At 44.4% G+C, this 16,927-nt stretch overlaps 1 protein-coding gene across 1 annotated transcript in view; it reads right to left on the reverse strand.

Moving 5' to 3' along the window:
• Window positions 1-3,802: 3,802 nt before the first annotated feature.
• The window catches only part of DPT (dermatopontin), a 67,736-nt gene continuing 54,611 nt past the window's right edge, over window positions 3,803-16,927 (reverse strand). The window contains exon 4 of the mRNA XM_075589413.1: window positions 3,803-4,744. Coding sequence (XP_075445528.1) covers window positions 4,678-4,744 — 67 coding nt within the window. The 3' untranslated portion in view covers window positions 3,803-4,677. The remainder of the gene's footprint in view (window positions 4,745-16,927) is intronic.

Consider the following 16,927-nt stretch of genomic DNA (forward strand, 5'->3'; position numbering starts at 1 on the left):
TATTTTATTTAAAAATAATAATAAACAGCTAGTTCCTCAGTTAAGCATACTTATTAAACATACTGTACTTTATTTTGACTGGTGCCTCTTTTTCTCCCAAACTATAGACCTATATCTCTCATTGATATAGATGCAAATATATTTGCCAAAAGACTAATTTCCCCCTACAAATCATCCATCCGATCAGGTACGTTTTACACCTGGAAGGCAACCTTTCTGAATTCAAATAGAACAATTGACCTGTTCCACCTGGCCTCTTACAAATCTCCAGGGCAGATGGAGCGGTGAATTTACAAGCAAGAAGAAGAAGAGACAACGAACACTAACACACAGAAAAAAACCAATACACTGTAGCATATTCAAACACTTTTTAAATATACTATGTCTGAAATTGTCGGACATGGTATATGACACATCTTTTTACACTGCCATCTTTGGGGCATTAGAAATGTTATTGAGGGGGGAAGGGGGGTTGTCTAGGTGCTGTTATAAAAAAATGTTTGTGGTCATATGCTTAGAATTAGGGAAACACAATCCCTTGAACAATAGATTGTAAAATGTAATGGAGGATTAGAGAGCGACAACCAGCACACACTGCTGCCTTCTGGCTCTTTGTGTGCTATAAATACAGCTACATCATCAGGCTTCTCCTTTCCCAACCTGAATAAAGGGGAGATTTAAACCCAAAACTCTTCTGCAAAAGGCTTATTAAAACGCGGTACTTACTTGTGCTTCAAATACTAGCCCTTTTAAGCAGAGGCACTGCCATTTAGATTATTGAAATTGTACTCAGCCTACGTTGGTGGACTGACCACTTTATACTGGTAATTCTCTAATTCTCCATCCCTAGAAAGATCAACTCAAATCTCCTGTTAGATCAAGCGCCACACATGGTTAAAGGTATTACCTTAACACATCTCATACCACCACCCTAAAGATATACTACACAGCTATAATAATGATATATATTTTTTTAATCTCAACCCATCACACTGATAATGATCCTAAATATATAATTAATCAAGATCTGTTGAATTAATATAATACTGCTCAACCCCGTTATAACGCGATCCGTTACAACACGAATCCGCTTATAACGCGATGCAAGCGTGGCTCCCAATTTTCATATTTATGAATACTTTACAACACGATTATTGCTATCTTAAATACTTTATTGTACAATGCATACAATTTTACATTATTCCTAACGCGATCCACTTATAACGCGATGTGATTCTTTGGACCCCAAGCATAACGTTATAAGGTGGTTGAGCTGTATATACAAGTATTATATATTTTAGTAATATAAAGTAATCGGCCCCTAACTTTTACATTCCTTTCCGTTTTTAATTTGGACCAAAGCAACATTTTAGCACAGTACAAAACATGTCTAACAGAAGGACAAGATAAATGAAATGATTATGAGCTGCCTACTTTTTGGGGGGGGGGGAGTTTTACTGTGCATTTCCTACTTTCCTTGTCCATAAACTTTTATTTTGCATTTATTTTGAGATAGCAAGCAAAAATTCCCTGCATGTCCAAAGGTACAGAAGGATGTAAATAATTCCACATAAGTTAATACACATCGAAATCAGGGCCGCCAGCAGAAATCATGGGACCCAGGACAAATGAAAGTAGGGTAGTGACTGGGTGAATATTTTGGTGACTGGGTGGGTTAGTGACTGGGTGAATGTTAGTGACTGGGTGGGTGGGTTAGTGACTGGGTGATTGGGTTGGTGACCGTGACTGACTGGGTGACAGTGACTGACTGGGTGGGTGGGTGACAGTGACGGACTGGGTGGGTGACAGTGACTGGGTGCGTGACAGTGACTGGGTGGGTGACAGTGACTGACTGGGTGGGTGAGAGTGACCAGGTGGGTGGGTGAGAGTGACTGGGTGAGAGTGAATGGGTGGGTGACCGTGACTGGGTGACAGTGACTGGGTGGGTGACAGTGACTGGGTGGGTGACAGTGACTAGGTGACAGTGACTGAATGACTGGGTGGGTGACAGTGACTGGGTGACAGTGACTGGGTGGGTGACAGTGACTGGGTGGGTGAGAGTGACTGGGTCGGTCAGTGGGTGACAGTGACTGGGTGACAGTGACTGGGTGGGTGAGTTTGACTGGGTGGATGGGTGACAGTGGGTGGGTGACAGTGACTGACTGGGTGGGTGACAGTGACTGGGTGGGTGACAGTGACAGGGTGGGTGGGTGGATGACAGTGACTGGGTGAGAGTGACTGGGTGGGTGACAGTGATTTGGTGGGTGGGTGACAGTGACTGACTGGGTGGGTGACAGTGACTGGGTGGGTGACAGTGACTGGGTGAGAGTGAATTGGTGGGTGACAATGGGTGGGTGACAGTGACTGTGTGGATGACAGTGACATAGTGGGTGGGTGAGAGTGACTGGGTCGGTGGGTGACAGTGACTGGGTGGGTGACTGGGTGACAGTGACTCGTGGGTTGAGTGACTGGGTAGGTGAGTGTGACTGGGTGGGTGGGTGACAGTGGGTAGGTGACAGTGACTGGGTGGGTGGGTGACAGTGACTGGGTGGGTTGAGTGACTGGGTGAGTGACAGTGACTGGGTGGGTTGAGTGACTGGGTGGGTGACTTTTGAGTGACTGGGTGGGTGACAGTGACTGGGTGACAGTGACTGGGTGGGTGACTTACCTTGACCGGGTGGGTTCTGCTTCCTTCTTCCTTGCCCACCAGTTGCTTTGCCCCCCTGCCTGCGATATCCCCGCGGCAGCTGCCCAGGGCGGGAGCGGGGCGCGGGAGGTGGGCTCAGGGGGCGTGAGAGAGGTGGGCGGCTGGGATGGGGGGGGGGGTGCGGGCAAGACTGGCGGGCTAATTCTGCGGCTGTTGCCCGGGACAGGAGATGCGGTGGAAGTTGGGTTGGCGCGCGCAGGGTAATCTCAATTGGCACTTCCCCTCCATCCCACGTGGGGAGCGGAGGGGTGGGAGCGAAGGGCGAGCCCACAGGCAGCAGGCAGGCCCACACGCAGCAGGTGGGCCCACAGGCAGCAAGCCGGATACCCTGCTTGCCCTGCGCATGCGCGCGGGAGAATCGTCGCCATTTAAATAAAAAAATTAACGGTCATGGCCGCACAGGGGGCCCGGACGGCCAGGCCCCCCTTACTCACAGGGCCCAGGATGCCAGTACCCTCTGTCCACCCCTGTTGGCGGCCCTGTATTTAATATAACATTATTTTGTCTTCCCTGCAGTGAGCTATAGCTCATCAGTGACATCATAATGCACGTAGCCTGGTGGCAGATATGGAGAGTCCGATAATTATAAAGTTTAGACAGAAAGCAGGAAAAAAGAGTGTCAATTCACATGTGAGGAGAAAGCAAGAATGCTGGAGGAAAGAGAGGCGGAAAGAATTGATGAGAGATACATTTGCACATTAACTACATATTGGAGTGTGTAATTATATAATTATACAGGTCATATTTGCTAAGTGGTGCTATTTTATAGTGCCGCTTATACAAGTGTCTTCCAGCACCAAAAGATGCCTTATGGAATAGCATTGCTTAGTAAATATGGGACAAAGGCGTTAAGTTCAAAGGTCAGATATTTACAGGTAGTTTCTGATAAATCGAGTAGCAAATGAGAAGACTAACTGTAAGAGTGTATTTTTACTGACTATATAAAATATCAAAAAAATTCTTTAATATGAGTTGTTCAATAATTAATTTCTGAATGTTACAATTCCATTTGTGATAAATAACTGATAATTCCTCCTCCATAAATAGAGAACTCGTGGGGAGAAAAAATGCTGTTGTCAAAAAAACAAACAAAACAAAGTTTTATTAAAAGTTTATTATGAATTCCACAGTAGACACTACCCCAACATTTCAGACAAAAATCTTACCTGAAAGGATCACCTAAATTCCTAGGTATCTTCTATCATTAAGGGCCACATTTATTAAACAGTGCTACATCACAAGACACCTTCTGGCACTGGAAGGCAGATTACAGCCTATTTAAGTGATTGGGCTCTCAGGTGTCTTCCAGTGTCAGAAGGTGTCTTATGTCAAAGCATCAATTTGTAAATATGGGCCTAAATACCTTAGTTGGTGAAGACTGGGTCCAGTTAATGCCCCATTGCACGGTTATGTAACTGACATGTATCTCACAATGTAAAAATATTTTGTAATGCATTAAACATACACTGTAATGGCTGCCACCCTAGAGATCAAATGTGGACTTCACACAAAGAAGTGTTTTTAAAGGTCTAAGCAGGCACTTAGAACTCTAGATGACCCTTGAGAAAGGACTCTTGTCCATAACGTTAGAGGAGGCAATCATTCAGCTTTTTTATTTTTTTCTGGAGTATTTTATGTAAATTTTATTTCTAAAAGTAAAATAACACTGAGCAATGTATAAAGATGTATACTTAACAAATAACAATGTACAAAATCTAAATAAAAAAAAACTTTTTTCCCATATACTTTAAATGTGATTTACTAGATATATATAAGACCAATGATCTATTAATTTAAAATACAACGATTTTAATATTGCTGTAATTTAATCAATGATAAATGGAATATAGCATAATGACAACAAGTAAAGGATGGTTAAAATACATTGAATAAAGCTATTGAGAAGTGTAAATAGAATGAAGGGTTCTTTGGAGTTCAACCTCTGATGGTTGTTTGATGTAGGTGGATATCTAGAAGTTTTCGAATTCACAGTTGAAGTCTGTCATTCTGCACATGATATACTTCCACTGACGATCCCTTTAATGAAAAAAAAAATTAAAACAGGAAATATATCTGAGACTTTTGGAAGTAAATGTCTAAGAAGAGTAAAACAAAATATAATTAAAATTGCTTTATGCATATAAAAAGCTATCCCATGTGAACTGTAAGTTCAGAAACTCCAGGTTTTTATTTGCATGCATGCCGAAAATGAGTTGAAAACATCAATTAGAACATACTACTGGAAATGTGCTAACAAATATTAAAATTTACTGGCATCAATATTTGTACATTGATAATATTGTATGTTTTTTTTTTTTAAACATAACAGACGATCTCCAGGTAGCTTAGTATAAGGGAAAGGATATGCAAATGGTGTGCCTGCCTGAAACATTTTTCTAAGAATATCCTTTTTTTTTAATACATCTGATATACTGAGATGACAGCTTCTGATCATGTTTCCTTGATTTTTTTTGTTTGTTTTGTTGTTGTTGCGAAATTGTGATTACCACTGAACTTTGAAGCAACTTGACATTTGTGTCAATATACATCTGAACTTTTTGACCGAAGACCAATAAGAGAGCAGCTATAAAATCAGCAAACGGCTGCAAATGGCTGACACCCTTTCATTACCGCCTTTGCTGCGACTCAGTGTTGTTTCACCGGCACTGGGCTCTTATGTAAACAAAAAAATCTAACTTTCCAGCGCGCTCAATGCCCCCCCCCCCCACCCCCCTGCGCGTAAATGACAGGACACCCGGCACTCATGCTTGGAGCGCACTCAGCGCCAGCAGGGGACTCAGCCTAAGAGCGTCTGAGGTGAAGTGAACACAGTTGAGTAGTAAACAGACCCTCAGAGCAGAGGTGCAAGGGGAAGGTGATGATGATATCCAGATCTTCGAAGTTGTCTGTCTTTTCCTGATGATATTCACCCTGTCCACTCTGGCTTAGTGGACAGGAGCAGTTAAGATGAAGCATATTGGGGAGACTCCTAGGGACCTGATTTGATGCGACTTAGGTGTTGTTTCTAGGAGCGTCTGAGGTGAGATACAATGTTACCTAACCACTTAATTGCTTCGGGGATGTCTATTACAGAAATCTTTTTGGACTGGTACTGCGTAGATAATATTTTTTAATACAGTACATACAAAAATATTTGTTTTGTTGTATAAGAAGGTGAGGAAGTGTATTTAACTTTTGATTTGTATGAAGAGATTGAGGTGGTCATACATTGTTTTTACTGTTTTTAATCATTTGAAGTAACACTTAGCAGACAAGGTTTAAAAAATCTGGGTATTCTCTATCCTCCATAGCAAGTGCAAGACGGTAGATAAGGATTGCCATACTGAGATGAGATGGAGCAGAAAATTATTTCTGTCTAAGATAGATAAAGATGTACTGTAGGCAGTGTTCAAAGTGTCTTAAAAAAGTAGTGGTACTCTGTATGACCAGTAGATTTTAAAATACTTTCAACACTCCGGTAAAGCTATTGTGGACAGATTTTAGAAAGATGTATTTAATATATATGCTTATGTACCCGCTTTGTAACTGCAGGCAGCTGACAAACCTACACTGCCCTTTGGCTGCAATAGGAAAACACAATTTCCAGCTTGCCGCAGCGTTTATGGGGAATGTTATGTGGATGTGTTATAATATGAATGTAGTGATCCTTTGCTAAGGGTCATATGGTACCTAAGATTAATCCATACTTGCTATATAAAAATGGTTATATTACAAACATCATTGTAGTTTGTCTCCTTGTGTCTGACCTAATGCCACGTGTGGCATACAACCACCCTTAAATAGAGGACTCAAGCCCCCACCGCAGCAACAGGTATCAGTCTAGGGGCAGGATAAAGACTGGTTACACTTAGAAATCAGAAAAGGACATAAGATTCCTAAAAAATACATAATTTTTTTGTCTAAGTAGAAATAAAGAAGTAGTGTAATCTGTGTTTCCAAATAAAAAGTGCTGGTGCTCTGAACCCTCTAGTGCCATCACACTTCAATCACTGGATGTAGGGCTATTTTCACTAAGCAGTGCTATTCGCTTACACATTTCTGGCACTGAAAGACACCATATGACCTATTCACTTAAAAAACAAGTGGGGGGGAAAAAAAGAGATTTCCATAGGGTGATTAAAATGTTTTATTGCAAAGCCACTGTTTTCCTATATATCATTGATGAAATTGACAAAAAAAAAAAAAACGAACAAGCAACCATTAAATAATTGAGAAATATGCCATTGGGATCCTTTCCCACCATGTCCTTGTCTGCACACCACACAGGGAACAGTGATTAAATCCTGATAATCATGTAACCCTCCTTGCCCGGGTCCCAGGGAGTTTACATCACTTGACCATGCACATGGCTTTGCTCAGTCTCTCATACCTTGTCAGGATTCTCGATCTGCGCGTAGATATGCTGATGTAATAATGAAGGGCACCAGGAACTTTTATAGTACAAACAAGAGCTTTACTAACAGCCGTTGAAAATGCTGTATGCATGTGAGGAATCGGGGAACGCGTCCTTGCGGCGCGCTCCCTCCTCGCTTACCTATAGTACTGCAGCGGCAGCTGCCGAAGATCCGCCCCCTGCTGATGCGCGCACCACCGCTCCTGTTACAGAGCGTGCGCGCACCCACTCCTTCTACGCACGGCCACCGAACATAGCTCCGCCTCCACAGACGCGCCGCACCTCCGCTGTGCGCGGTGCACGCGCATGACGGCGCGCAATGAGCCCAAGCTGCGTGGCAAGTTTAGCTATGAGCCTTTGCCTCCTGCAACCTATCCTTAGCATCTGTGGAGGCCCCGCCTCCGCTCCGCCCCCTCTCCTACTGGTTCCTGTCTGCTATAAAGGACTGCCTCTTCCTGTCATACTTTGCTGAACATAACCTTGTGTAGCTTTTGCGTGTGCCTGTCTTGTCCAGCTCGGTCTTGTCCAGCTCGGTCTTGTCCAGCTCGGTCTTGTCCAGCTCGGTCTTGTCCAGCTCGGTCTTGTCCAGCTCGGTCTTGTCCAGCTCGGTCTTGTCCTGCTCGGTCTTGTCCTGCTCGGTCTTGTCCAGCTCAGTCTTGTCTTGTTCTCTGCAGTTAACCTCTCGTGTACTGACCTGGCTTTACATTTGGATTCTCTCTGGCTTTTCAACCCCTGGCATACGGATAACGACTACGAGTACCTCTCCAACCCCAGACCACAGGTTTACGGACTCCAACTACGTGTACCTCTCCAGCCCACGGACCCCGGCAAGTATTGGATTAACCCTTTCTACATACCCAGACCCAGCAACGCTGCAAACCACCTTGACTCGCCCCCGCTACTGTGGGTGTGTGGCACTGTCCTTCCCACCTCAGTGCCGGGGTCAGGTCTTGTTTGTGGGCTCGCGCAAGCGTTACAATGCATCAAGACAGTCGTTACTATATACAGTTTAACTGGTCAACAAAATTGTTTGTACTATTTAATTCATCCCCCAATAATCCTTACTCTCATGCTAGGGAGTTGCTTAGGCTTGTTGCTGTTAATGTAATCTTAAGTGGCCATCTTCTGCGTAGCGTCAATAATTCTTTATATCAATTGGGCTCCATCTTAGGTTACACTTACTATCTTGAACTATGGGATCACTATCCCGGTGCAAGGTACTTTGTGCATCTCTTAAGCCATGGTTGAGCAAACTTTTTATGCCGAGCCCCCCTTTTCATCCATGAAATTTCTCGCCCCCCCCCCTGCCTGATGTCATCAAAATCACATGTAAAAAAAAAACTTTTATTAAACGGTATACAATGCAAATACAAATATGTCTAAATACTTACATATTTCAACAGCTCGCGCTTGCAAAATTAGGCTGCGTCCACACTGCCGCTGAGAGTGGTCACATCACCAACTCTCCAAGCATGAGCACTGGGTGTCCTGCATAATTTTGCAAGCGCAATCGGTGGGGGGGCATGGATCGGAGCCGTGGGGGGAGGGGGCTGTGTGCGTGGCTGATGTGTGTGTGTGCATTGACTGCTACCGAGCGAGCTTCTAAGTCAATTTTGTTTGTCTCCCCAAGTGCCAAGCTTGGGAGAGCGTATGTGCACAAAGGCAATACTTTTTTTTGGGGGGGGGAGGGGGTGGGGGGAATTTTTTCTTCCCCTCCCTTTTTTCTTCCCCTCCCTTTTTTCTTCCCCTCCCTTTTTTCCTTCTCCCATTTGCCTTTTTATTCTCCCTGCTCTTTGGCTTGCTGTCCCCAGTGTCATCCAAACTCCTACCTATATTATGTATTTATTTTTTTCCGTTTTCAATGTTGTGTTTTCACCTTTTTTTTGAGTTATAATTGTACATTCATATTATGATTGATATAGTGGCAGCCTACCCTTTCAATTGCAGAGGATCGCAGCGAAGCAGGTTGCCAGCAGAGGAGAGCAGGAACACAGCGCTATTGCAGGGCAGACACCGAAAGGAGGGACGTGTGACATAACAGCGCTGGAGCGTGCTCCTCACCCGTACCTCTGAAGCCTCCGTGCGTGCACACACAACATCACTTTGCCGCCACCTGCACTATCCTGTTCAGCTGACCATCCGCGCACAGCTTCTTCGGCTGCCCGTGCACAGCTTTTTTGCCCTCCCGTGCACAGTGTCTGCTGGCCCGCGCACACCAGGTTTCGCCGCACACTGCCTGCGCCCCCCCCCCCTGGGGCGCACCCACCAGTTTGCGCACAGCTGCATTCAATCACAACACCCACAATCACAACACAGACACAGCACACATACTCAATCACAACCAACACAGACACAATACACACTCAATCACAACACCCACCCACATACACAATCACAACACAGACACAGCACACATACTCAATCACAACACACACAGACACACACACAATCATAACAGTCACACACTTTCACCTGGGGGTGTAGTACTCAGCATGCTCCGGTCCCCCGTGTATGGGGAAACAGACAGGAGGAGGACGGGCTGTTTGTGTGCAGTGAAGGCCTGCAGCAAGCAGAGAGCAGAGAAGCAGCAAGGCCCCGCCCCCACAGCAAGGCCCCACCCCTGCAGCAAGCAGAGAAGCAGCAAGGCCCCGCCCCCACAGCAAGCAGAGAGCAGAGAAGCAGCTAGGCCCCGCCCCCACTGCAAGGCCCCGCAACAAGCAGAGATCAGAGAAGTAGCAAGACCCGCAACCACAGCAAGCAGAGAGCAGAGAAGCAGCAAGGCCCCGCCCCCACAGCAAGGCCCTGCAACAAGCAGAGAGCAGAGAAGTAGCAAGGCCTGCCCCTGCAGAGAGCAGAGAAGCAGCAAGGCCCCGCCCCCGCAACAAGCAGAGAGCAGAGAAACAGCACAGAGCTTGGTCGACCGCCTGTCCACGCACAGCGTCTGCCGGCACGCCGCATGTGCCCCCCACCGAATAATCTTGTGTCCCCCCCAAGGGGACACGCCCCCCACTTTGCGCACTGCTGTCTTAAGCACTAAACAACAAACAGGGACAGGACTTTATCAATATACATGGGAACATATTTACATTACCAACTGTGAGGCTCCTCCAACTGTCCCTCCCAGGAACCTAATTTCTAGAATCTTCAGTCTGAAGGTGTTGTCACTGGTCACCATGCAGTGGGAGTGACTTATTTCCTACTAAGATAACCAAAAGGGAGATTTGAAAAAAGGCGCTTCCACACTAAAAGTGCATGTGTGAGTGACAAAAATTTATACATTATTGTAAATTATTATAAAGTGATATGTGATAAAGATGATATCGTGAGACTATCAATTTGTGATCAATGTAAAAGGTTTTATCTGATATCTTGGTGATCTGTGAAATCTCAAAACCTCTGATGGAAATTTGTTTCTGAAAATCCCCTTTGATGTACACACTCTCCACGGTCCACAGAGGGAGCATTTACACAGATCACCCCCCATAAAAAAAGGTATATTGTGCAAAAAATGTGTGATACGTCTGAAGGGGATCTTGGCTCTTTCAGATGTTCTACTTACACTGCGTCATATTATAAAAGGCAGATAGTCCCAAATGTGTGGTGTGGAATCTTCTTGTACCAGGTGTGTGGTTTGCCAGAATGTTATCTCAAGATATAAAGAGACATATAACTGTGCAGACCAGTATAAAAATGTATCATATCGAAAAAAACAATGGGTAAGTGTACTCACAGAATGTACATTACATAATATATATATATATATATATATATATATATATATATATATATATATATATATATAGTGTGCGTGTGGAAAAAAGAGAAGAGAGAGCGCACGCCCCATAGCGTAAAAAAATTACATTTATTGATGGGAAAGATGAGGTAGGGGGAAGGAATCTCACTCACACAGGTAAGTAAAAATACAAAAGTCTTGAACAGCCACCAGGAAGACCAATAGTCTCAGGGGTTGGAGTCGATAATGTCCAGCGTGTCCTAATATGTAGATTATTTTCTACAACCATTTGTGGTCAAGTTAAAATCATAATTAAGGGACACGTTGCACGTTATCGAATCCATCTCTGGGTTTCCATGGAAGTCAACATACATATGGACCACGTGTGATGTGACCTCTTTATACATTTGTATTGATCATCAAAAGGGCTTGAAGGCGGTGGAATATTTTTTTAATTTAGATTCAATTTTTTGCAACATACACAAGGAATTTATTTTGAAGGCAATAGGTTTTATTTTGGAACACAATTATTTTTTATTTGAGGATCAATATTATTTGCAGGTCTGTGGGACGGCTGTGGGCACCAGATTCGCCCCAGCTATGCTAACCTCTACATGGGATTGTGGGAGGATCTGCATGTTTGGGGTGATGCGTGGCTGGGGGCGGGTCTGGTGTTCTATGGCCGCTTCATAGACAACCTTTTGTTTATTTGGGATGGAGAATTGGAGGATTTAATGATGATTTTGACATCATTTGATAGAAACGATATGGCTTTACGGTTCATATATGAATCCAATAAAGAAAGGGCAGTATTCCTACATCTCGAACTCAGAATAGATGATAATAATCAAATCATTACAAAAACACATTTCAAACAGGTTGCAACAAATAGCTACTTACATAATAGCAGCAATCACTACAAGAAAAGCCTGGAAAACATCCCCAGGGGCCAATTCTTCAGAGTTAGAAGAAATTGTTCCCTGGACGAGGACTTCATGTCCCAGGGTCAACTTTTGTTGGACAAATTTGTCAGCAAGGGCTATGACAAAAAATTAATTTTAGAAACATTTAAACAGGTAGTTCAAATGAATCTAAATAGTCTCTTAGAAAAAGGAAACAGGATACTTTTGTGGTAAAGGAAAATAAGCAGATGGGGAAAAAAACCAATATGAAAATACCAGCCTTTGTTACACAATTTAATAACACAGCTTGGAAGATCAGATCCATTTTAAATAAACATTGGTCTATCATATTAAGTGATCCAGTTATTGGTCTCAAATTGCCTTTACGAATACCCTTGGTGTTTCAGAAAGCTCGTAATATAAAAACATTGGTAGCACTAAGTAAATTAAAAAATGTAGATAATAATATTACAAAGGGGAAACCGATAAATGGGAATTTTTCTTGTAGTACAGGGTTTCCCAAACTTTTTTTTCCGTGACCCGGTTATTTTTTAACTTCTTTTTCGTGACCCACTAAAAATGTTATCGCCTATAGGGCCTGCACAGACACACACACAGCCACTGATATACACACACACACACACACACACACACACACAGCCACTGATACACACACAGACACACACACAGCCGCTGATACACACACACACAGCCACTGATACACACACATACACAGCCACTGATACACACACACACACAGCCACTGATACACACACACAGTCACTGACACACGCAGCCACTGACACACACACTGATACACACAGAGCCACTGATACACACACACGCAGCCACTGACACACACACACAGCCACTGACACACACGCAGCCACACAGACACTGCTACACACACACACTGATACACACACAGAGACACTGCTACACACACAGAGACACTGCTACACACACACACAAACACTGACACACACACACATACACTGATACACTCACACTTACACTGATACTGATACATACAGACACTGATTCACACACAGACACACACACACAGACACTGATACACACACACTCGCTCTCCCCTATACGCACACAGACACAAACAGTGAATTACAGGCAATGACGGATGTGAGTGACTGGAGGGGGGGCAGGGACACTTGGGTAGGGGGCCCAGGGACACTTGGGTGGGTGGGAGGGGGCCCAGGGACACTTGGGTTAGCCCAGGGACACTTGGGGGCCCAGGGACACTTGGGTGGGTGGGAGGGGGCCCAGGGACACTTGGGTGGGTGGGAGGGGGCCCAGGGACACTTGGGTGGGTGGGAGGGAGGGGGCCCAGGGACACATTGGGGGCCCAGGGACACTTGGGTTTAGGGAGGGGGCCCAGGGACACTTGGGTGGGTGGGAGGGAGGGGGCCCAGGGACACTTGGGTGGGTGGGAGGGGGCCCAGGGACACTTTTGCCCAAGGACACTTGGGTGGGTGGGAGGGGGCCCAAGGACACTTGGGTGGGTTGGGGGCCCAGGGACACGTGGGTGGGTGGGGGCCCAGGGACACTTGGGTGGGTGGGAGGGGGCCCAGGGACACACTTTGGGTGGGACTTGGCCCAGGGACACTTGGGTATGGGTGGGAGCGGGCCCAGGGACACTTTGGGTGGGGGCCCAGGGACACTTTGGGGAAGGGCCCATGGATCACTTTGGGAGGGGGCCCAGGGACACGTTGGTGGGTGGGAGGGGGCCCAGGGACACTTGGGGTCCCAGGAACACTTGGGGTTGGGGGCCCAGGGACACTTGGGGTTGGGGGCCCAGGGACACTTGGGTGGGAGGCAGTGACTGGGCGGGGTGACTTACCTTGCCACCGGACGCTTTCCCCTGCTGCCCCCGATATCCGCTGCTGCCCGGGATGGGAGGTGGGCTTGGGGGGACGGGAGGTGGGCTTGGGGGCTCAGGAGGGGGTGCCATGGGAGGTGAGCTCAGGAAGCTGGCCACGGGGGGAAGCGGGCCGCAGTAGGAGATTGTACTTCCACCCTGCCCCATGAAACGTGCGGGCCGCAGAGGAGCTGGTACTTCCTCCTCCGTCCCACGTTGGGAGCAGGGGGAGGAAGGGAGCGGGGGGTGGAAGGGAGCGGGCCCTGCTTGCCCTGCGCAAGCGCGCGGGACCGCGGGGGGAATCACCGCCATTTTTTTTTTACTTGAGCGGGGGGGGGGGGGGGGGGGAGGGAGGGGAGACACCGCGCGACCCACCATTTGGGAAACGCTGTTGTAGTAGAACAAGATGTTTGACATGCAAGCATCTAAACAAAACAGATCTAGTTAACTCCCACTCAAATGGATCTGTGCACCCAGTACAAGGTAGGATCAACTGTTTGTTCACATTTGTCGTCCACATTATTGGTTGTCCTGGTGGCATCCAATATGTAGGGAGGACAACGCGTACTCTCAGCACGTGCTTTTTGGAACACCACCGGAATATAATACACGTTTACAGTCACTTAGCCTGTGAAGGCATTTTATGGACAAACATAATCAAGATCCAATTTCATTATGGGTGTTGAAGCCATTGGGTCCTCTCTACTTAGTGGAGACATACAAAAGACTAAATCTTAGAGATACATATTTGATACTTTAGTTCTAAGAGGTTTGAATGAATCTATAGATATTAGCACCGTGGTATAGTTGTTTATCCTTCTCCTGTTCATTGAATTGGTTTAAAGGTCTGGTTTGAACATGTTTACCATGTTTCCTTTGAATGTCTTCCGTGATAGGTCCTTGGTACAAATAATACACATAGTAGCACATAGAAAATATAGTTTATTACTAATAAATTATTTGATATTAAATATATAGAATTTAACACTATTGATTATAATTTTCACCATTGATTATAATTTTCAAATGTAATTATTTCATGTTATAATTTCACCACTATGAAAGTATACACTTCACAGTTAATTATATATTATTAACGTTTAATTGATATCTCGGATCGTCAAGAATCCAAGAAATATTAATAAATATTATTATTAATTTAATATGTTTTTTTACATGATTGCTGTACATGCAAAGTTGTTTGGATTGTAATGCCATTTGCTCTCTTGTAAAGATGGCCCGGGAAAGGTTCTCTTTCTTTCCAGATTCGTTTTCCTCTTTCTGTTATTCTGTATTTTGAGGATTAATATAAAGTAAATATAATAATAATTAAACACTATTTTATAGTTATATTAAAGTTAAATATCACTATTGCAATACATCTGGCACAATGTAATTAGACTATAGCCTCTTTGATTATTATCCTGCAAAGGACCATTAATGTTATTACATCTACATATATTGCTAAAAATTTGAAATTAGATTGTATGCGTCAATCGAAGCATTTATTGTTAAGTATTTTGAATGAAGAATGTATGTGTCCATTCACAATATGCTTACAATGTAATGTGAGTAGAAAATGTATTGATTATTTAAGATTATAATTCAATCTTTGCTATTCTTTTTCCAAAACTAGCCTATTGAAGAGGAAATGTTTTATTCACATATATATCAATGAGTAGATTTTGCATTATTCCTCAGTCTATACACATATATAAATGACTGTTGATATTCAAGTAAATTAATTGGTTTCTGCAAAAATTCTCTATATAGATCCTTATTAAATGTGAAGGTGATTAGAATCATATGTATAGAATTTTTTAATTAAATCAAGTCTCCTGTGATTGGACTCAGGAGATATTTAAGCATTAGGCCAGGTCCCCACTGGCTACTGTATCGACCGCTGTGGCGGACGCTGCAGGGACAAGAGCCACCCCACAATGGGGCCGGGCATGCTGTGAGGGATACGCCGCGCTGCGCAGAGAGAAACTCCTGCTCTCAAGAAAATTGGGAGCAGGAGTCGCGAACCTGCCGGGTGATGTCACGGCCGCACCCTGTCACTCCCCCATCACGCCCCCCCTGTCTTTCCCCCTGCAGCTCTCTGCAGACCGGGGGACTAGGCTGCACGCGCCGCTTGCCTCGCAGACGCACGTGCAGTGCAGGCAGCGGGGCCGCTGCCTTAGAATTCCTGTCCAAGTCTACCCCCTGATGAAATCAGCGTTAGACTGATGAAACGCGTACACGTAGGGTCATGTGTTCATTGTGAGCAGTTGCAGTGAGGAGTTGTTTGTAAGCTGAAAGACGCTGGAGTAAATTGCAGCTGCACGCAGAGAGAACCAGGAAACCCCTCTACACAGGATCTTGAGATCAGAGCTGTGTGTTGCCGGAGGACACTTTACAAGGTGGCACCACGCAGAGGGAAAGTTTTGCCAGAGTGGTTGGAGCGGAGCCGCGTCCCAGTGGAGCATGTTGGAGCATGAGATTGTTCTCATACAATGCGCAATTTAAACGGATGTCCAAGGTGTATTAAATCTTTTTATATGTTATCACACTAGGATCAGCGCCTTTTCTTTATATATATATATATATATATATATATATATATATATATATATATATATATACATACACACAAACAATGTGTATAGTGCCCCGACTCACCCAGTATTATTATGCTGTTACAGTATATTGATGGCAATTTATCAGTGTTTTGTTTTCTTTTTCTTTGTATGGGTTTGTTGGTAATAATACTTCTCATGGGTGAGTGCTTTATTGTAGTCGCTTCATCCTCTACTTTCTGTTTGTGGTATAGGATTGTTATCTCCTATATACTCACCATTTTCCCTTGTTCTGCGATAGATTCAGTACATTAGGGAATGGGAGGATCAATGAGTCATGTGGATATGCTTTCTCCATGACATCACCAATGAAGCACCAGAATACTGGAATCAAGTGGATGTGATTCAGTTTCTATTTCACTGAGTCTCAACCCGACATGTAACAATGTTTTGTTTGGATGTATTTGTTCTATGTGTAACATTAATTTTCTGATTGAAATCATAAAACGCAGTCTTTGTTTAAGGGGTCTTTTTGACGTGAGTGTAAAAGAAATTATGTCATGTGTTGGGGGTGGATCTTCAGATGTTTTCTATGTATAAATACTATTGCTTTATGTCAATTTTGTATAACATTGATAAAGGTTCGTTATGTGACCGAAACATTGGAAAATTGAGGAATAAAGCAACCTAGAGTGACGATAAAAAGTTTGTGAACCCCAACGATAATTACAGAAATT

Source organism: Ascaphus truei, chromosome 3 (assembly GCF_040206685.1).
Source record: "Ascaphus truei isolate aAscTru1 chromosome 3, aAscTru1.hap1, whole genome shotgun sequence".
In the NCBI taxonomy this organism is placed as follows: Eukaryota; Metazoa; Chordata; class Amphibia; order Anura; family Ascaphidae; genus Ascaphus; species Ascaphus truei.